The 21,861-nt window shown below is 42.4% G+C and overlaps 1 protein-coding gene across 1 annotated transcript in view; it reads left to right on the top strand.

The window, feature by feature from the left end:
- Positions 1-21,861, top strand: part of Wwox (WW domain-containing oxidoreductase) — a 663,476-nt gene that overhangs the window by 536,528 nt on the left and 105,087 nt on the right. Inside the window, exon 7 of the mRNA XM_067102038.1 lies at positions 10,543-10,664. Coding sequence (XP_066958139.1) covers positions 10,543-10,664 — 122 coding nt within the window. The remainder of the gene's footprint in view (positions 1-10,542; positions 10,665-21,861) is intronic.

Below are 21,861 nucleotides of genomic sequence, written 5' to 3'. Positions count from 1 at the left end.
TACTATTAGTTATAAATGTGTACAGTGTGTTAATAACTGAAAAGAATGAAGCGAGACCACTGATATTCTTTACACAGTCACCCAGTACTAAATTAAGCCTTTGGGCATGGCAATGTATGTACACTGCTTGGGGAATTTTATCTTGTAGACGTGCCTGAATGCCACTAAAGCATCCACTCATGACACTTGCCCCATCGTAGCACTGTGCCACACAGTTTGACCAAATTAAAACAAGATTGTTCTGTCTCCTTACATATAAAATCAGTTAAACTGGCTGCATCAACCTTTTCCATGTGATATGTACCAATGACATGTTCCTTCACAACTTCTTCACTAAAGTACCTAACAAGAATAGCCAACTGTTCTTTTTTTGACAAGTCTTTTGTCTCATCAACCATAACAGAAAAAAATTGAGCTGATTGTGCTTCCGTCCATATTGTGTGTTTGATATGAGTTCCAATAACTGATATTAAGTCATTCTGATACTGAGGACTAGTGTAATGGCCATATCGTCTATCTAACTTTTTCTTTAGAGAAGGATTAGAGTCTGCAATGAGCTCCAGAGTTTCTATAAAATTTCCTGAATTTAATGCATTATCACCCTCCTTATGACCACAAAAAGACTATCTTTGCCTTCCCAGTAAAGCAGCAACTTTCAAAAGAAGTTTTACATGTTCCCTGTTTTCCTCAATCTCCTGTTGCCTGACAGAAGATAAGGATGATGCTACAGATTGGGTGGAACCTGACTGAATACCTTTGAAATTAGACCAAGCTACCATACAGTTAATGTGTCTCTCGCTAGCCTGGTGTTGCTTAAGCAGAGTGCTAATATCTTTCGATTTCTTTGATCCAATATCAATAAATGGTCTCCTACCTAGTCCTTCACCTTTTCGAACAGAATTTCCAGCAAAATGCCTGCAAGGAAAGCAGTAACAAGCATCTTGCACAACTGAATACTCTAACCAAGGAAACTTATCAAATTAGATACTTCGAAATTTTCGGTTGTTTGGATTACTTGGGTAGTTTGGAGCTTTGGTTGACTGGGTTGATCATATGGGGAAGCAGATATATCAGTAACTAGATTAATATGTGTGTGTGATCCTCCCTGTTTTTCAGTTGGCACGACAGTATGATCAAATACAACCTCTGGTTTATCAACAAGAATATTATTTGAATCCTGAACAGGGGCTGAAGTAGTGGCTTTATCTGAATCCTGAACAGGGGCTGGAGTAGTGGCTTTATCTGAATCCTGAACAGGGGCTGGAGTAGTGGCTTTATCTGAATCCTGAACAGGGGCTGGAGTAGTGGCTTTATCTGAATCCTGAACAGGGGCTGGAGTAGTGGCTTTATCTGAATCCTGAACAGGGGCTGAAGTAGTGGCTTTATCTGAATCCTGAACAGGGGCTGGAGTAGTGGCTTTATCTGAATCCTGAACAGGGGCTGAAGTAGTGGCTTTATCTGAATCCTGAATGGGGGTGGAGTAGTGGCCTTATCTGAATCCTGAACAGGGCTGAAGTAGTGGCTTTATCTGAATCCTGAGCAAGGGCTGAAGTAGTGGCTTTATCTGAATCCTGAACAAGGGCTGAAGTAGTGGCTTTATCTGAATCCTGAACAGGGGCTGGAGTAGTCACTATATCTGAGTCGTGAACAGGGGCTGAAGTAGTGTCAAAGTTCATCTGTACTGTCAGAATGTCAGGACTGTCAGTTGCCTTTAGAACTGAAGAACTTGAAGATCTCCAGGGTTCAACCTATAAAGTGGATATATTTTCATATTTATATAGCTGTGATACCCGGCATTGCCAAGAAAAATATAAGAATGATCACCCCAATTCCATTCCCACCCCATTCACCCAATTCCATTTCCACCCCATTCACCCAATTCCATTCCCACCTCTTTCACCCCCATTTCCACCTATGCTCCCAAACCTCTTCCCACTCCCATTCCTATTCCCGTTCCAGCCTCTGTTCCCTCCCCTGTTTCTACCATCTACATCTTTCCCTTCCTGTCCCCCATTCCCACCCACATTCCTGTTCCCGTTCCCGCCTCTGTATATAGATGAGAGAGGGAGGGGTGATATGGGTGAGTAAAAGGTACTGATCTATGGTAGGCTGCAAACTGTAAACACAGAATTTGCTTACTATGTCAAATGCTTGGTTGTGTAATTTGAAGAAATTATCAAGTTTCTTTTGTTTTTTCCCCTCTACAGCTTTTTTTCTTGCTGCTTTTCTCTTCTCGGCACCTGATATAAACAAAACAAAGCCATATCGTTATATCTAATACTGTACGTGGAACATTGCACACTACACTTCCGAAAATCTTGAAACAATTAAAAGATTGAATATATCCCAAACCAAAACCAAATACTGTATGCCATTTTACGTTACATGACACTTAATGTTAGTTTAGGTTAGGTTATATTAATACTTTAACTTTCTGGATACGCAAGGCCACTAAATGGTGTTTGTAAGTTGTAACTTACTGGAATGAGGCGTTAATAGAATAGAAATTGAAGGAAAATGAGGTTATAATAGATGTGAATAAGATAGAGGAGATATAGAAGAATAAATTCAAAGACAAAGATAATGAAGAAATAAAACAAGAGGAAAGAAAAATGTCAAGAAAACGGCATATGAAAAATATTGTACTGCAGAAAACACTGATGAGCAGTTCCAACACTTTGCACACAAAAAAAAAAAAAAAAAATACGCTCTTCGTTGGACGAGTCGGTAGAGTAGTGTCCTAGCACTCGCTAGGCCCGAGTTCGAGTCTCCGGCTGGCTATTGAAGAGTTAGAGGAATTTATTTCTGGTGATAGAAATTCATTTCTCGCTATAATGTGGTTCGGATTCCACAATAAGCTGTAGGTCCCGTTGCTAAGTAACCAGTTGGTTCTTAGCCACTTAAAATAAGTCTAATACTTCGGGCCGGCCCTAGGAGAGCTGTTAATCAGCTCAGTGGTCTGGTAAAACTAAGCTATACTTAACTTTTTGCACAAAAAAATAATTGTCAGACAAATTCATATGTATTTCAGTTATTGGAAATTTTAGTGGAACATTACTGCCTGCATACTCATCTAAATTTACAATCTCAGTTACAGTCAGTAGTCAATTTGTTCTATTTATTTGCCTCTTGGTGATCGTCTTCCTATGGAAGATTTCATATTTTTCATTGATGAGGTTGGTTCCTACTTCATTCCTGTTTTCAAGTGATGTGAATGCTCGTAGTGCTCACAGAGGCCATGTCATGAGTAATCAACCAGGAAATCACCTCTAATCCTTTGTTGAAACATTGAACATAGGAATATTAAACTGGAGAACCGGCTTTTATACGTTCAGAATAGTACAATATCGGCTATTTATCTGTAGTGAGAACTGAGTCCCTGATTTTAGCTGGAAGGTGATATGTGATAGGTACACTAGTTATCACTTCCCATTATCATCAGTACCTCTCACAGTCCACCAGTCCAAAGGCTACAACACTAGAATATTGTATACCGTACATACAGCTAACTGGATTACACAATCGGGAAAAGTTCAGTAGATGTTACTGCTAGAGAGTTCTCTTTTACAGACAGTGCCCTAGAACTCTAAAGACCACTTATGAAAAGGGTGGTCTTTAGAGTTTGCTCACTGACCTGTGTTATGGTGGAATTTTTTATGTCGATGGCCCATGGAATCAAAAGAACTAACGTTTCTGAAGTATCCCTGAATGCTGTGTGACCCTTAGAACCACAGGAGTCAAAATTTAAGCAAAATTTTTAGAGTCTCAAGCTCAAAAACTTATTCTGCCAAGTTTCAAAGAATATATGAATCTCAGATAGCCTGGGATCTTAGTTCTAATAGAAAGAAGATATACACAAAGAATTCTCATAAAGAATTTAGAGATGAAGTATTATAGATGTTAAACACCTGCCAGAAAATTTCATAAATGATAATTAACATGTGGGAGACTGATATACTACCTGAGAGCTGAAAAACTGTCTTTACCATTCCAGTTAAGAAACCCAATAAGAATGCCTTTGACTCCACTACCTGCAGACCAGTGATTCTAATCATTTGTGTATGTGAACAAATTGAAAAGATAATAAACACCATCTGGAGTCTAAAAGCTTAATTTCTCCATAATAGTCTGGTTATCGAAAGAATTATTCTGTTCTTGGCCTACGTCGTAGATTATCCAACCAAATTCAACAAGGTTTCTCTGATCAGTATTAAACTAATGGTGTTTTCTTCAATCTTAGGAAGGCATATGATACTGCCTGGCAGTAGGGTATGATCCAATAACTATATTAAATACATATTTGCAGTAACATGGTTACATTCACTGTCATTTTTAGCCACACATTCATTAAAGTAGGAGAGGGAAGCACTTTCTCTAGGTTGTTTAACCTTAGTGGTATGTGTTTTGCAGTTGCTATTAAAGACATTATCGAGGTAATTTATTTTCTTGTAAACAGTTCTTCTTTGTTGATGACTTAGCATTCTACTGCTCTGGCTGTGATGCCACATGAGCCTGTAAACATTTGCAGAATAAGCATGGTTTTATAATTTATATCTACATCTACATCTTGTAAAAGGGATTTTGACAAAGGAAAAATTTATTTCTGGGGAAGACCTGTGTCACCCAGTGAAATTGGTTCCAATTAGCACATTTCTAGGTTTAAGACTGCTATATATACCAGAGAAAAAAGCTACGTAGGATGCTGGAGTTACTACCTCCAGTTCGATCATCTCATACAGATGTCGGTATATACCAGGGGTGAGCTATTACGCTTCCACAGGCCTTCATCCAATAGACTTCTCAATTCTCAAAGACCCAAATTGGATGAGTGATTTACTAGATGTAGGTGCACTGAAGCAGTACCTGCATAAATGTTGAAAGGTAATATTTTATGTTGTGAAAATAAAGTAAAAGTTTTGGGAATGGCCTGAAATTGAAGATTAAGAAATCCCTAAATATTTTAAAAGTTGTGTCTGGTCTTAATTGGGGAGCGAATAATCAGCAATTACAGAGGTTGTACGATCCACTGTGTAGGTCCCAGCTCCAGTATGGCTGCCAAATATAATTTTCCACTGGTGACAGTAAATTAAAAGAACTCTATAAAATATACCCCAAGTAACTCTTCCTTTTGATGTTTTAAAAGAAGCTGATGGCTCTCAGAGATTTAGTGGGCCGAGACATCTAAGCATTTTCAAATTAGCTTAAATGAGCACCTTGATGACATCTTAGAGGCAAAAGATCTAGGGGTTTAACCATCCTTAGATCCCACTTTGGATCATACGTGAAACTTGTTTGTGCCCAAAACCCTTCTCAAAGAAGAACAGTCATACTAACGATGATAATCCTGAATTCCTTGATTGTATGCTATATATAAGGAACATATGAAGCTTTTACAGATGGTTCAGAGTCAGAGAATGGTGTTGGATGGGATGTAATTCATGAGGATGTACCTAAGGTATCTGACGGTTCCTCTTTATTTGCCACAGACTTGATTGCATTAGTAAAAACTTCAGAACTCGCTCTGAGTAGTAGAAAGGGAAAATGCTTTGTTATGTACTGAGACTCTAAGTGTGCCCTAGATTCTCAGTGTTTTTAATAGTTTTCACCCCTGAGTTGTAAAAGCCCAAGAATGACTTGCATTTCTTATTGGCACAAAACTGCTCCCTCTCATGTGGGAATTCTGGTAATGAGGTAGCAGACTGGGAATTGAAAGAAGTAAATTTAAATAAATATACTATTTTTAAAAATTGTCCCCGTGTGTGACATGATAAAACTAATTGTTTTGTACATTATAAAGAAAATGCAAGAATGCTGAGTATACTATTAACCGTTAACCGAAAGGATGAAGTTGTTTTAACTTGACTAAGGATGAGGCAGGGGTGTGCCTGACTCTTCCATTGTGAAAGGTCACTGTCAGCTGCGCACATCCTGGTGTGCTGATTCGTGTGTAGCAGGAGAAAGTCTGGTCTTCACCAGAAATCTCTTCTCAGCTTTTTGGCACAGAGGTTTCTCTTCAGCCCAGCATGGCCTTTTTAAATGAAGTGGATATGTGTAACAGTATTAAAATCATTTTTTAAATTCATTCCCAAAATTAAGAGTGAGTGAATATGCTCAAATTTTGTGTATTAGTACAGTATGTCCTTGTTTGTGAATTTTCAATAATAGTGATCAATTAATAAAAATTCATTTATTTACATTGCTATGACGGTGCTGAATGACCTTCCTGGTCCATTTTGAGGGCCATATGGCAGTCATCAACCCCAGACAAGAAGCCAAGTTTAATTTTTTTGTTTTATATTTTTTTATTTCAATTTTTTTATTATTTTTATAATTTTGTTTTGAATCCTGCAATAAGGCTGCACTGACAGATGATGCATGTCGAGGTAGATTACGAAAGGTTGCATGCAAAAAGAAAATATATTTCAATCATAATATAAGTGTTTAGACACTAGAGGTGTATTTCTGAATGTATTCTAAACATTTAAATTACCCTAGGCGTAATGGATGTTCTTACCCTTTCAGGTGATACTGATGGATCATGACAGATATCCTAGCTTAAGAAAAATGGATTTATAAATTCTGTTTCTTTGTGAAGATGCTTAGGACATAATGCCCATGAGCTCTGGAAAACAGTTTTTTTTACGAAGTTGGTGTTAAGACAATAAATAATAAATATATGATTAAGTGTGTTTAGCTTTTCTTGGTACGTAGTCTCAAAACTTTCAGAAACTTTTAATACCAAAGCATCAAGGAGAGGATGATGCTGGTTTCAAGTTTTTTTTATGATGAAATTAAATGATGTTTCTTTTGAAAAATGCAAAGGTAAGAACTCTTCTGATTTGTCTTCATGAGTCATGTCTAATGTGAACACATTGTCTATGACTGTACGTCACTTCCAGAGGACCAGTTTTGTGCCATTTCTTTTAGGGAGTATCCCTAATATACATTCATTATCATAAGGGAAAATGAAGAGCCAGTAAGGAAAGCAGATGTTCGCTTACACAGTGTTTATCATTGACCAACTTCTCCCACTGGAATAGAAAAATTATAAGTCTGTTCTTCACGCTTTCTTCTTATGAAATCCAAAGCTTTTCTCAGGATATGCTGGCAAATAAAGATATTGCATCGAATTTGACTACTGATTTCAAATAGGAGTTTTCTTCATTTAGGTAACCAGTGGATTCAAAGAAATGTGTGAGAGAGGTGCGAAATAATGAGCAGGAAGACAAGTACTGCTGGTTTATTGATTTTTTTGTTTTTGGATTAAGCTGGCCTTATGCTAGCACGGGCTCTTGCTCATAGAGCAGCCCGTAATGGTTTATTGATGAAGCGACCTGCTTATAAAGCGGCGTGCGGATGTCTGCATATACACAGAGACCGCGAGTGCAAAAATTTACAAGTGACCTGAGGTCAAACTATCTCTCTACACAAAACAGGACAGGTACATATAGAAAACATGATGATTAACAATAGCTGGTTGGACACAAAAATACTCTGACACATATACGTGGTAAAAGGGCAAATGAACAGGTAATAAATATACAAATTACAATAATGACAATAAGATTGTGTACATGCAACCTCAGGTCAGCTGTGAAGGCACTGCAGAAAACGGGATGTTCATCATAGAGAACTCGTTGAGCGGGGACTTTACGATACTCCCCCCCCCCAAGATGTAGGTAACGTCTGATCAAAGCAGGTATCTGCTGGGATGACAGAGGGGGCCCCGCCTTCTCAATGCCAGCTGGGGGGGGGGGGGTGTTCGACTTCTTCGGTGTCCTGTGGATGAGTGTGTTGGGTTGGCCTCCTGCCCAGACCCAGGGCCTTCCGGGGGCACCCACGAGGCTTTCTTGTGGACAGGGCGGGATGTGGGGCGCCACCTCCTGCGGGGGCTTTGGGAAGTGCCCCCGACGTCTTCCTCCAGGAGTGCAGGCTCAAGGCGGTCTATTGATACCCAGTCTTCCTTCCCGTGGACGGCCACCCGGAATGCCTTCTTGTTTCTCTCATGTATGAGGAAAGGCCTCCTGTAGGGCCTGGTTAAGGGTGGACGTACAGCATCGTTCCTGACGAAGACGTTGGTGGCGGAGGACAGACCGGGGAGGGCATGAAGGGGGACGTCCTGTCGGTATATGTCCGCCGGCAGGGGGCGAACTTCCCAACCCTGTCGCGGAGGCATTTATGGACTTGCTAGTTTATAAGTATTGCAACAAAGGAAACTTCTTTCCAAGCAACCTCACCTGTTTTACCATAATAACATAACTGACAGAGAATACAATTCATTTTAATTATTTCTTAAATAGAAAGAACTGTGGGTTTCATTCGCCCCTTCACCAATTCTCTCCTTTCATCATATGTGTAAGCTTAATCCCTCCCTCTGTTCAAAATGACTGCCTAAGCGTCTGATTTCTAGGTGTGGCCTCCGAAGATGCAAATTCCTCACCGGTGTCAGACGACCGGAAGGAGAGGAGCCAAAAAAGAGAAAGTCTGGCCGCCCTGCCACACGGGAATGCCCCACGTGCATAATGCCACAGAACATGAGACGGAGATTGACTTCTAGGCCATCTACGATGATGCCCAGGTGTAATTCCCCCGAGGTTATAAATGGACCATGAAACAGCATTCTCATTCAGAGAGAGAAGTGCTCAGAACCCCACTAAGGACAGATGTCCTTACCTTTTTTCTGTCCCCTGTACCCTCCACGTGTTTGACCCCCAAGGATTGGACGAGGACATCATCATCTTGATGAAGGTAATGTACCAGAATAAGGTTTCTTAGTCAGTCACGATCCTGTTATTTCTCTGTCTGATTTATTTTCTGTTTCCATTGTGTGATCACCTTCAGTAATTTGTGTTGAAGCAGCAAGTGTTAACATAATTATGCATTTAGTGTTGAACTGAGTTATTTAGCACCATTTGTGCATTCCCTCAGTTCCCTTTGAGCATCGTATTATTCTTGCAAGTAACCATCTTGCATCTCTTGCAGATTGGCCTTGGCTGTGGAACCACTCTCAGCTGTATCCCCATGTGCAGTGGCCTTATGCCACCCCTTAATCTACCCCTCTGCGATGTCCCTGTTATGAAGACATCATCGACATAGAATATTTCTCCTGTGTAGAATTCTTTCATTTAGCAGGACCCTGTTAGTACCTGCCCCATAATTCTTCATCTTTCTGATTTGTGGTTATTATGTAAATATAATTAATTAAAGGAACCCTTGAGTTTATGTAATCTTCCCTAACATGAAGAAAGCCCCAAGCCAACAGTATTTCTTTGGTTTATTCATCTACGGAGTTGCCTTAATCAGTCTATTTAGTCAGATGTTTTAGTAAAATACAGTAGATTTCTTGATAATGTAAAGAACTCCCTGCGATTATCCATTGCCGCCCAGAATCAAGTAAGTATCAAAGGCAAATACGGAGCAGTATGAACAGAATATAAAGAAAGATTTAATTTTTAAGTTCTTATAAGTTACTTGGTCACTATACAAAACTGCTGACAAAGCATTTGTAATGAGTTCACTCTCGAGAATGAGCGAGTGAGTATTAGTTTGAAAAATACAATTTTGGAATAGGTTGGGCTCTATATGTCACATTTAAAGATACTACAGTACTTAAATGCTTTTTATGGAAGATGGCAGATAAACAGTTGATTAATCATACATGAGCTTCATAATAGGATGACTTTTAACAATAAAAATGCTGCAGGAAAGTGATTGTACGGTGCAAATATTTTGGGAGATGAGAGAAAAAGCAATTCTGAGCAGAAAATGTTTTGTAGACATACATTTTAAGGTTTTGTTTGATGGTAAGAAGAATTTTAAAATAACCATTCATCATTAACACTACTCTCTGGCTAAGAGGCTGTTGACGGGAGGTCGGCGTAGCCTGGGAGTGGGAGGAGGGAGATGAAGTGAATGAGACAAGTGGAATGCATGTTTTTTAATTACGATTCTTTTTCCTGCAAGTAATCTCATTTTAATGATTAGCTTAGAGCGGTACCATATAGCTTTACGCATCAAGTAAGTAGTGTAAATGTTGCTTGACTACATTTATCTGTGACTTGAATTCTAGTGCACTGTCCTGCTGCCTTGTCTTGGAATAGTTGAATTAGGAGTCATGACCAAGCCTGTGCCTATGACTGGTGTCTGATGAATACTTTTGATGGAGAGGGAAAGATTTTTAATGATAAATTTAAATCTGTGATGATTATGTAGTGAATAAGCCTACCTTTGATGGAGGGGAGATTCAGTTAGGCTTGCTTTTTTTCAATGGTGTACATCCCATACAGCATCTTACTCGCCCAAGAGCAGCACTAATGGATAAACAGTTATTTTAAAATTCCCCCACCAGCAAACGAAGCCTTAAAATGCATATCGTTATAGGACATTTTCTGCTCAAAATTAAATTTTTTTTTTCAATTCCCAAAATATTTGCATAAGCTTGTACTATGCGCTGTATATTCATGACACACTTTCACAATAGGCTACACCGAATTAGATTTGATGTGTTGTGGTTTAATGATATTCTTTAATTTGCATTTACAGGTGAAAAAGGGATCAACTGTTATGCAGTCCACCCAGGAAATGCATTATCCACTCACCTTACCCGTCACTGGTTGGCAATGCGCCTGCTGCATGCAGTAGTGCGTCCTTTTACAAAATCCATGGTAAGATATTCGTTGGTTTGTTTTTCCAAGAGTTTTTGTTTGGCATGGAGCATTTTCAAGAACTAAAATAGAGAATTAAAATGACTGAATAGAATAACCCATGTAGCCTTGAAAAAGTCTAAAATTGAAAGAGGAGGAGGAGGAGGAAGCTGCAGGAGGTTCAAGTTGAGAAAATCTCTCAGAGATGACAAATGACCATTAATCCAATGTATCGTCAGTTTTATATTATTAGAATTCATTATGAACCATCTCAGATACTAGCAGCAGTGACAATAACTGCCGGTGCTGAGACCTGGAATATAAATAAGAAATTTTGCATCTATCCAAGTCTTTCAAAGCCATTTCTCATCATTGATCACTGAACCTACAAAATACTGAGGGAATGTGTATGATAAGCCAGAACATCTACATTGCCTTATAAAAGCTATTCCCCTGGATACTCAAGCAATTTTGCACACGCATGTGTACCTGTCATAACACTCATTTTACAAAAAAAATCTACTCCTTAAAATATTGAAAATAAAAAGTACAGAAAAAGCACGCCATTACAGTACTGTATTGTGATGTAATAAAAAAGGGATTTTGACAAAGGAAAAATCTATTTCTGAGGAAGGTCCCGTGTCACCCGGTGAAATTCCATTACAGCACGAATTTCTAGGTATAAAATGCTAGATATACCAGAGAAAAGAGCTTTCAGGAAAGCTGGGGTTACTACCCCAGTCGAGCGTCTTCTAGGAAGACGTCGGTATAAGGAAGGGTGAGTGAAATACCACTACCACGGAAACATACTCGAAAGATCTCTCCTTATCAAAACCCCCGGAACAGAGCGGTGACCCGTTACAGCCCCTACACTCAACACCCGCCAGGACGGCGACACCAGCGCCACCTACCTCATTCCATGCTAGCACTAACCCCAGACTTGGCATGTGCAAGAAAAAACGGGTGGGGAGCCACTAGGTGAGTCAGGGAGGGTCACCGGGTGACACGGGACCTTCCTCAGAAATAGATTTTTCTTTGTCAAAATCCCTTTTCTGAGTCCAGTCCCGTGTCAGCCGGTGAAATAGTGACAGAGAATCATGCCAAGGCTGCAACTACCAGGAAACTGGGTAATCTGAAGAAAAAACAAAATTTTACGAAAATAATTTTAATGAGGGAATCTCTTCCATGTGCAAGAAAAAGACAAGGCATAAACCTAAGGCACATCAAAGACTTAAGACTAGAAAGACAAGGGGGAGGTCCCGGCACGACGGGAAAAAGGGTTCCCAAAACCACTAAAATTCACTAAAGTACAAAATTACACGAAACATAGAAATGGTGTACACAAAATCAAATGGCAAATACAATCTTAAAACTATACACGTAAACTTAAGCTAAACACGTAAGAGATCAACCAAATAGTAATGAAAAACACACAGTGTATACACATACATCTGGGGTACATGTGGAGCCAAAATAAAAACTGTCCAGTACCCCACAAGAAAAACAATCATGGCATGTCAGATTACAGTTTTTCCATCAACAGAGACAAATTATATCAATATGAGGAGCAAGGCAGTGAGGCATAATCAACCAGGAGAATAAGCAGAGAAGTAAATGAGGCAGGCGGGCGGGGAGAAAGGAAAGGATAAGGATATGATTAATTAAGGTGGGGAGATGACACTTCCCACAGCTATGGTAGAAAATTTCAGGGCTTCGAGCGATTTTTTAATAGTGGCGTTTAAACACTAGAGGTGATTTCAACCCGTATATTTAGATAACTCTGAAAAGTCCATATTATGAAAGTAATTAATGGAAGTAGCAACTGCTCGAATATCATGAACCTTAGGAACTGAATCTGGGTTGGCTTGTTTAATAAAATACAGAATTTGTTGTCTTATACCATTTAGTGAAAGAGTACCACCTTTCTCCCTGATAAAAAGAGGACCCGACTTACTCTGTGGAGTTCTTAAAAGGTAAGATTTAAGTGTATAAACTGGACATAAAGACTGGTCTTGTGGAAGGGGCACCACCTTCCAAGGAGACCACCTGTCCTGTGGGTCTTCGTTTTTAGCTAAAAATCTAGGATCAGGGAAAGGAGGACCTCTCCAGGAAGGGAGGAAGTTCACAAAATTATCACCTCTAGTGAGAGCTGACAGCTCTGAGATTCTAGCACCTGAAGCCAAGCTAATCAAAAATAAGGTCTTCCTTAACAGATCCTGATAAGAGCAATGAAAGTTATCCATCTCTGATGCTAACTTAAGGACGTCATTGAGAAACCACGTAACAGAATGTGGGCGTGATACTGGTCTCAGACGAGCGCATGCTCTGGGGATGGATGAAAAATAGGAATCTGTAAGGTCGATTTTAAAGCCGTAAAGAAATACTTTCTTCAATGCTGACTTGACTGTGGTAATAGTGGCTGGAGCAAGGCCTTTCTCAAACAGTGATCTAAAGAAAGAGACTCCTAAATTAGTCGTCATAATTTTGGCTTCAGATGCTTTTAGGAAGGAGGCTAATTTTTTGACTGCTGAATCATATTGTCTAATAGTAGAATCTCTTTTATCTGATTCTAAAAACAGAGTGTTGACAGGGTCAATGTTTGCTCCTTTTGGGCTGCGAATTTTATAAAGTCCATAAAACTAGGGCATTCTGAATTCTTGAGGAAGCTGACACAGTCTTGGTTTGTACTGTCTGGGTCAGAATGGGCTTGGGAATCCGAAGACTCCATAATCCCAGTTCCTGAAGAAGAGGGAACCAATTGCTCTTCGGCCAATAGGGGCTACTAGGGCTAGTTGACCTTTGAATGTCCTGAGTTTGTGTAATACTTTCAGCAGTAAATTTATTGGGGGAAAGATAAATTTTCTCCCAATTGTTCCAATCTACTGTCATTGCATCCGTGGCGTATGCCTGAGGGTCCAGGTTGGGGGCCACATAACAGGGGAGCTTGAAGTTGCTCTCCGTCGCGAACAGATCCACTTGGAGACCAGGAACCTGGCGGCAAATCCATTTGAAAGATTCCACGTCCAGGGACCACTCCGTCTCCAACGGAGTCGTCCTGGACAGGGAATCCGCCACCACGTTCCGTACCCCGCTAGGTGGGTGGCTGACAGGTGCCAGCCGTGCTTGTTCGCCAGGGAGAAGATAGCAACCATTACTTGGTTTACTCGACCTGATTTGGAGCCGCCCCTGTTGATGCAATGAACTACCACTGCGCTGTCAATACCAACCTGATATGAATCCGGTTGGGGGCGGATTTTCTTCAAAGTTAGAAAGACCGCCATAGCTTCCAGGGTGTTTATATGGAACTGCTGAAACATTGTGGACCACGTTCCTTGTACTTTTGTTTTGGTGAATATCCCCCAGCCGCTTAGGGAAGCGTCTGTGTGGACAACTAGTGCCGGAGGGGGAAACTGAAGCGGAACTGTTTTGGACAGGCCCTTGACTGAGGTCCAAGGCCGCAGTCTTGTCTTTAAGATTTGAGGGATGGAGGAGACCTTGTCTCTGAGCTTGACATTGGCTCGACTCCGCCACACTCTGTTTATGTCTTTTAATTTCGCTTTTAAGAGCAGGTCTGTCACTGAGGCAAATTGAAGAGATCCAAGGACCCTTTCTTGGGACCGGCGGGATGCTGATTGATTTTTGAGAAATTTTCTGGTGAGAGATGCTATCTCTTTCCTCTTGGGAGGCGGGAGGGATAACGTGTGAGAGACAGATCCCACTGGAGGCCCAGCCACTGAAACCGGGACTCGAGTCAGGCGGGACTTTTCTGTTCAGTTGAAAACCTAACGACTCTAGGAAATTGATGACTATGGACGTAGCTTCTGACACTCCAGAACTGTTGGTGCCCAAATTATCCAATCGTCCAGGCATGCTGCTAGGGATATCCCTCGAGACCGGAGTTGTTGTACTACCGTGTCCGCCAGCTTGGTGAATACCCTGGGCGCAATGTTTAGACCGAAGGGCATGACCTTGAAGGAGTAGGCTTGATTCCCGAGTCTGAAACCGAGGAACTGAGAGAAGTTCCGCGCAACCGGGACGTGATAATAAGCGTCTGAAAGATCGATGGAGGTGGTGACGGCTCCACGCGAAAGTAGAGTCCGTACCTGAGCTATTGTAAGCATGCGAAATTTGTCGCATTTTATGTAGAGATTTAGACGCGACAGATCCAGGATCACTCTTTGCTGATCTGAGTCTTTTTGGGAACAGTGAATAACCTGCCTTGAAATTTTAGGTGCCTTACTTTCTTTATTGCTCGTTTGTTGAGCAATTCTGCCACATAATCCTTTAGGATTGATGAGGGTGGCTGGTAAAACCTGGTTAGGAGGAGGAGGTTCCTTGATCCAGCTCCATCCCAGACCTTTGGACACAATGCTGTGTGCCCAAGGGCTGAAGGTCCATTGGTCCCTGAACCAAAACAGGCGACCACCTACCTGTGTTTTCTCAGTGGGAGGGAGCGGGTTTATTCCGGTAAAAAACTACCACGTCCAGGTTTTCCCCTTGGGGTGGTGTTGGCCTTCCCTCTGTGAGGGGCCCTGCCTCTTCCCCCCTTGCATTCCTGTTAAGGCCGTGAAAGTAACCACGGCCCTCATAGGTGGGGTTGTAAGCTGGTGAAGCCACATACGAGGGCGCAGGGGGAATGAGCTGGTTGGACCAGCACATACTGTTGGGGGTGAGCCTTTGAAGTGGAGGGCTGTGCCACTGCCGAGACTGGGACGGCTTGAACTACCGCCTGATGGTGGGGCCTCTTATGCCTCCTAAAACGTTTGCCTCCTCTCGATTGGGGACCGCCAGATTCTGGGGTCTTGCATTTGTAGGCCGGGATGCCCCAGCGAGAGCGCAGACTCTGGTTGGCCCGTGTAGCCTCCCCATAACATTGTTAACCTCCTTCTTCAGGGAAGAGGTTAGGTCCCCAGATCGAGCTTTTTTACGAGCTTGTTAGGCTCGTGGCGGATAGTAGCGTTTGGCAAAGATGAACTTCCTACATTCCAGTCTGGCCATGATGAATTCAAATAGGTCAGACTGAAAGCCAGCCAACAGGGACTTAGCTAAGACCTGGAAGAAGGGCTCGTCCGAGCAGGAGACGGCAGTGGCTTCTGTGAGGCAGACGGAGTTCAGGGACCGGGCTAACTTAGTCCGGGCATCAAACTCCGCCTTTAGCAAAGATTCCGGCAGCTTGGGGAGTTGCTCACTAAACTGTGAGGAAGCGCAGAGGGGTCCAACTTCCCGACCGTGAAAGTGGACGGAGCATCCATCCAGAACTCATTACTTCCTGGGAATACCAGGGAAGTAGGGTCTGTTTCCCTTAGCTGTGGTAACGGATTACCATCAAAGCACGCTCGGGCCGTAGCCAGGCGACTTTGTTTAAACAGGGGTTGGTAGGTTGTCTCCCAGGGCAAACATAGTAAAGCTGCCCTTGAAAGGAGTCAACTTTGTGTTGTCTGCCTGCCACTCCGTCAGAGTGCGCAGGAGAGACGACTGAGCTTGGTCCCTAGGGGATGATGACAGTCTCCTAGGAACCTTGTCTGAACGTATCCAAGCTTCCTCTGTCAACCTTACACGAAACCTGGATAAGGGGGCAAAAGATCGGGGGAAGAACTCCAACTCCTCCAACCGTCTCGTGCCAAGACCATCAATGGTCAGTTTGCCATCATGTTGGATGGCCCGGAGGGCGAAACGCCAAGGGTTACCAGGATCGAAAGGCGGGAGGTCCGCAGTGTCGGGGATGACATACTGTGGTTCGGCTGGGGTGGGTTCTTTATTCCCGCCAGCATGTTGTCATGACTGGCAAACTTCTCAGAGATCTTATTGTCAAAATCTGGCAAACTCTTCGGTCCTTTGTTAAACTTGTCATTGAAGTCCTCGGAGAGCTTTGGAACATTTCTTTCAAAGGCCTCGCGTCAAAAGCAGGTTGGCGAGGAGGGCTTGGTTTGCAGCCCTCTTACTCGCGCTTTGCTGGAGGAACCAGACTTGCTCCCGGAGGCTACAGGTGCTGAGACCTTAGCCTTCGACGGGGAAAGGGCGATGCCTTCTTGGAAGTCGAGGACTTATAGCCCTTCGCCTTCCATGAAGTCTTCAACTTCAACTTGGGGATAGCTGATGGAGCCCTATCACCCAAGGAGGAAGACTTCCCAAAACCTGAAAAGGAAGACAATGATGAAGCTGGGGAATCAAAAAAGGGGCCCGCCCCAACAACCTCACCTACCTCACCACTTACCACCTGGTCCTGCTCAATAGCCATGGGTTCCAGGTCTAAGATTCAAGGCGGCGACATCCTCTGAAACCTCAGAATAAAGATATCCACTTGGGGTGGCTGGGTCTCATCCCGGATCTGCTGGATGATGGGGGTGGCAAGATCTTCTGGCACTGCGGCCGCCACCCGTGCGCCGGGGTAGAGCAAGTCCCTCAACCTGGCGTCGAGGGCGTAGGGCTTCCCGACGGAACATTCCTTCCAAACCCAGCCACCCAGGCCCGAGAGATTCCAAGGCAGACTTCTTGAGGACTTCGTCCGCCTGAAAGAAAACCAACAATTAGCTAAGGGTGAAAAACAGTCCGGGAACCACATAAACAAAATTCAAAAATGAGGAGCATAAAGCGGAGGAAGATTGTCACTTACCGACTCATCCTGGATGGTTGTGCAGAAGGCGAAACAAACCTCACAACCATCAGGGTGCCAGACAACCAGGTCGTCCAGTCGGACCGCACAACCAGCGTGGGTCCGCACACTACGTGACCGTAAGGTTGTTGCAGGAGGCGGTGCACCCCGGCTCCTCACAGCGAACAGTCTGTAAGTGGAAAAGAACATGAACCTACCACTCTAAGCAATCTAAAGCTGGCAAGGCCGGAATTTCAACTGCAACCGGAATACTCCGGTGGAGAAGAAATACCTTTTCATAAACTGGGCCAATAAGCTCTAAAATACACAGAGTGGAAGGTAAGACTACTTTCAGACCCCGGAATACTCCGGGAATGAAGGAAAGAGACAACAGGAACTAACCATAAGGGATTGCCAGTAAAATAACGGCGGAACCCCGGGTATAGGACCGGACTCATGCATAAAACTAAATAAGAGAGTACTCCTGTAGATAAAAAAAATATCTATATTTAAATAATAATCAAATAACATAACAAGTGATGGTAAACACTCAAGAGACCGGAGGGATCCGCTCCCTTATATAAATAAAAAATCCTTCCTCCCACTACTACCCCCGCCAGAGAAACAAGGTGGGCCAAATGCTCGTATGTTTAACAAACATAGGCTGCAAAAATATAACCCACCGTATCAACGTAACCCGACGGGGAGGGAGGAAAGCAATGATAAAGTGTTCGAACACGTTCGAGCTAAAGTGAACAAACCACCAACCCAACACAGCGATGCTAGGGACTGGATGGGAGGGAGCGAATCCCTCTACCAAATAGAAGTCCCTGAACTCGGAGAAAACGCCATCTAGCGTCACCCGCACGAGTAGAGCAAGGCTGGAGGGGGAGGGGGGGGGGAGTAGGGGAGAATGGTAGGCTACCAGGAAGGAACAGGAGACGGGGAGAAACTATAACCCGCTCAACTGCACCACCCTCCCAAGAATGAATGAACTTGGAAGGAGGGTGGCCTACTACTGGAAAGCAGCGACCAACCTCGATGCCCGACTCCTGCCTAGGCACAGCCTAATAATAGGACCTAACCTAGCATAGGCTAGAAAAAGGGCAGGAGTAAAGGGGGAGGAGGAACCAACAGGGAGAGAAATTTTGTGCCGAGAACCAACCGGGAACGAGAAGAGGGGGCAAGAAGGTGAATAGCCTAGAGGAAACACATCCAAAGAACTCTATTCCCCCAAATGGAGGAAGAGAACTAAGGGGCTCACTCTGCCCACCAAAAAACGACCCCGGAGGAAACAGCAACAAAACTCCCTCAACCTGATGGACTCCCCACCCAGGGCAAGGGGATGGAAGCAAACAACCTACTCCACTCAAAAAACCATCACACAAAAAATGAAATAAAAATGTGCTCAATAGGGTGCGTAGCCTACCCCGAGGAAGCAACGGTTAGATCTGAGGCTGCCGCCACCACGAGGAAACCAAGATGAAAAATAACGAAAAAAAGAGCACCATCTTCAAGAATAAAATAATAGCCTAATACAGACTAAAATAAAAGGGAACCCAACCTGGAGGGGGAACCTGGACGGGGCATCACCTCAAAAGGCCAGTAGGCCAATTTATGTTTTGAAGTGGGGCTAAATTATCAAAAAAGGGGGAGCCACTGCAGGAAACCACCAGGAAGGAGAACCAGGGGCAAAAATATATCTATCTATAACGACAATGAGACAACTCCAACAGAAAAGAACTGATGGGGTCGCCTCGTGGTCGACATGGCTGGCGGGGACGCCGTGGCGCCATAAAAGATCTCAAAATTTATATAAAATGAGACCAAAACAGCCAAAAACAAACAAAAAACCCCACAAGAAGATAGTACTTAACTTGGAGATGGTAAAGCTGCTCGATGACATGATGAAAATGGGAAAATTCCAAAAAAAGGCACGAGCACACAAAATCAAAAGATAATTTTCACGTGCTAGAAAATGGAATGAGGTAGGTGGCGCTGGTGTCGCCGTCCTGGCGGGTGTTGAGTGTAGGGGCTGTAACGGGTCACCGCTCTGTTCGGGGGTTTTGATAAGGAGAGATCTTTCGAGTATGTTTCCGTGGTAGTGGTATTTCACTCACCCTTCCTTATACCGACGTCTTCCTAGAAGACGCTCGACTGCGGGTAGTAACCCCAGCTTTCCTGAAAGCTCTTTTTCTCTGGTATATCTAGCATTTTATACCTAGAAATTCGTGCTGTAATGGAATTTCACCGGCTGACACAGGACTGGACTCAGAAATACATGGCTACTATTTGTGAATGTACTCTCTCTCTCTCTCTCTCTCTCTCTCTCTCTCTCTCTCTCTCTCTCTCTCTCTCTCTCTCTCCTCTCTCTCTCTCTCTCTCTTCCTCAAATACAGAATATTCTAATAAAAAATAATTAGCACCCATTGAATTATATCATGCGGTAAAGATTTTTTATGTTAATGAAAATCAGAATTTTCAGCACCTACGTGATGAAATGAAGGTAAGTGTGTAGTGTTGGTATTTTGGTGAAGTGTTAGGCTTGAAACACTGAATTATGAAGGACTTCTTGGTTGAAATGAGTAAGTGAATTAATAGTTTATTGCTTCAATAACTTTTTGAATTTTTATTTAAATACAAACCCATCAGTTTCCATACACAGTAGCTGGCCAGTCACGCTTCTGGGAACTACAGTACAGTATGCTGTGTGAATAAGTAATTCCCCAGGGTTTTCCAGACTTGTCACCAGAAGCGATGGGATGGGAAGAGGGTTATTCACATAAATGGATGAGTTTGTGTTTAAACAAAAATGTGAAAGATTTAACGTTTTAACACAAGTCCTATTGGTTTACATGTCCCCCTCGTAGCAAGTTGCAATGGAAGGCTACATAATTTTAACGTGGGTGCTGAGGAATGTGAGTTCCTGAGGGATTGTGATCAGAAATAGGAGTCTTTGAGACTAACAAGGAGTGATATCATTGAATCCTTGATAGTAAGGTCATGGCTTGTAAAATCTAGAACTTTTATTCTCTTTTTTTTGTACTGGATGAAACAAATAACGTTAAGTTGTATTAAACACTTCCAATAGACATGGGTAGTATTACCTAGAATATTATCAAGTGAAAGTATATGATATAAATACATCAAAGGACTTAAGTTTCAAGTTCCTCAAGAAAAAATGTACAAATTTATCTCCATGAAATGTAATGTAAAATAACTGAACCTCATGACCCTGATTCCCATTTCAGATGCATGGAAGTGTTCTTGTAAACCTCCAGTATCAGAACTCTCATCCTAAAGGAACAACTGCAAACCTCCTTTACTGTAACACTTTAACCTTTTGAGCTTGTTATAAATAGCAGTCTTCAGCCATATTGATTATTTTGAAAGGTCCAACAAGACCTAGTTTATTTGATTGCCACCAGGGGTTCCTGGTGTGAGAGTCAAATTTTCTGCGCAGTCATGTCCAGTCCATGAGTATCCTGACTTCAGGACAGGTAAGCAGCACTACCTCCCCTATGGTCGCTGCAAAGCCAAAATTACCCAAATTTGATGAAAAGCATGATGACATTAATATTTTCATAAAAATATTTGAAATGTTTTGCACAGAGCCAAGGCTGTCATAGGGATGAGGGAGCTGTTTGTTTAAATCCATTACAAATAAATAAGGGTCTGTAGTATGCCATCTGAGGAGGCCTTGACATATGACAGTATTCTTAAAGATATATGAGATGACTGTGGACAGATATAGGAAGAAATTCTGAGACTAGCCCAGATCAGAATGAAATCATATACCAGTTTGTAGCTAAGCTACAGATATATTTCAGCAGGCAGATGGAAGTAGCTGAATACAGAAAAGAATTAATGATTTGGCAGATTTGCTCATCAGAGAACAATGTGTCAGCATGTTTTCATCTGAAATAGAACAAACCAGGACACTTAGCCAAAAACTGTGTACTTATAAAGTGTAGAGACCTGCAGATATTCCAGCTAGCATAAGGTAGCCATTGCCGCTGTGGTGGTAGAACCGAGGAGGAGAATGCTATCATGATTTGGGAAAGAAGACCGTAAGCTGAAGCTGGCAGATGGAACTGAACTACCTGTTGGGTTAGGAGCATGTAAATCCAAAGAACAGAAGAAGAGGCAGCTTAACTTCCCAGCTAGTGAAGGTTATGTAGAAAAGGGGAATGTAACTGTGCTATAAATATAATGTTATAAATGTATTGTGTAAAAGCTTAGTTACTTATGACTAAATGACTGATAAGAAATGGGTTTGTGAACTTATTGATAGGAGTATCCATAGATATCCAGTTACAAAGATGTATGTAAATACTCTTATGCTGTGAGGGAGAGATATATGCTATGTGCCTAGAGAATCACATTTACGACCTTATTCTTAGAAACATTCAAGGCAAGGAGGACCCTGAAGAAATTATTAAAGCTGTGACTGAGATGGTCAAAAAAGGGATTTTGACAAAGGAAAAATCTATTTCTGAGGAAGGCCCGTGTCACCTAAATTCCATTCATGCACGAATTTCTAGGTATAAAATGCTAGATATACCAGAGAAAAAGAGCTTTCAGGAATGCTGGGGTTACTACCCCCAGATCGAGCTCTTCTCCAAG

The sequence above is a fragment of the Macrobrachium rosenbergii genome, chromosome 58 (assembly GCF_040412425.1).
Source record: "Macrobrachium rosenbergii isolate ZJJX-2024 chromosome 58, ASM4041242v1, whole genome shotgun sequence".
Lineage (NCBI taxonomy): Eukaryota > Metazoa > Arthropoda > Malacostraca > Decapoda > Palaemonidae > Macrobrachium > Macrobrachium rosenbergii.
Note: the sequence above shows the minus strand (reverse complement) of the source record. Positions and strands in the feature narration are given on the sequence as shown.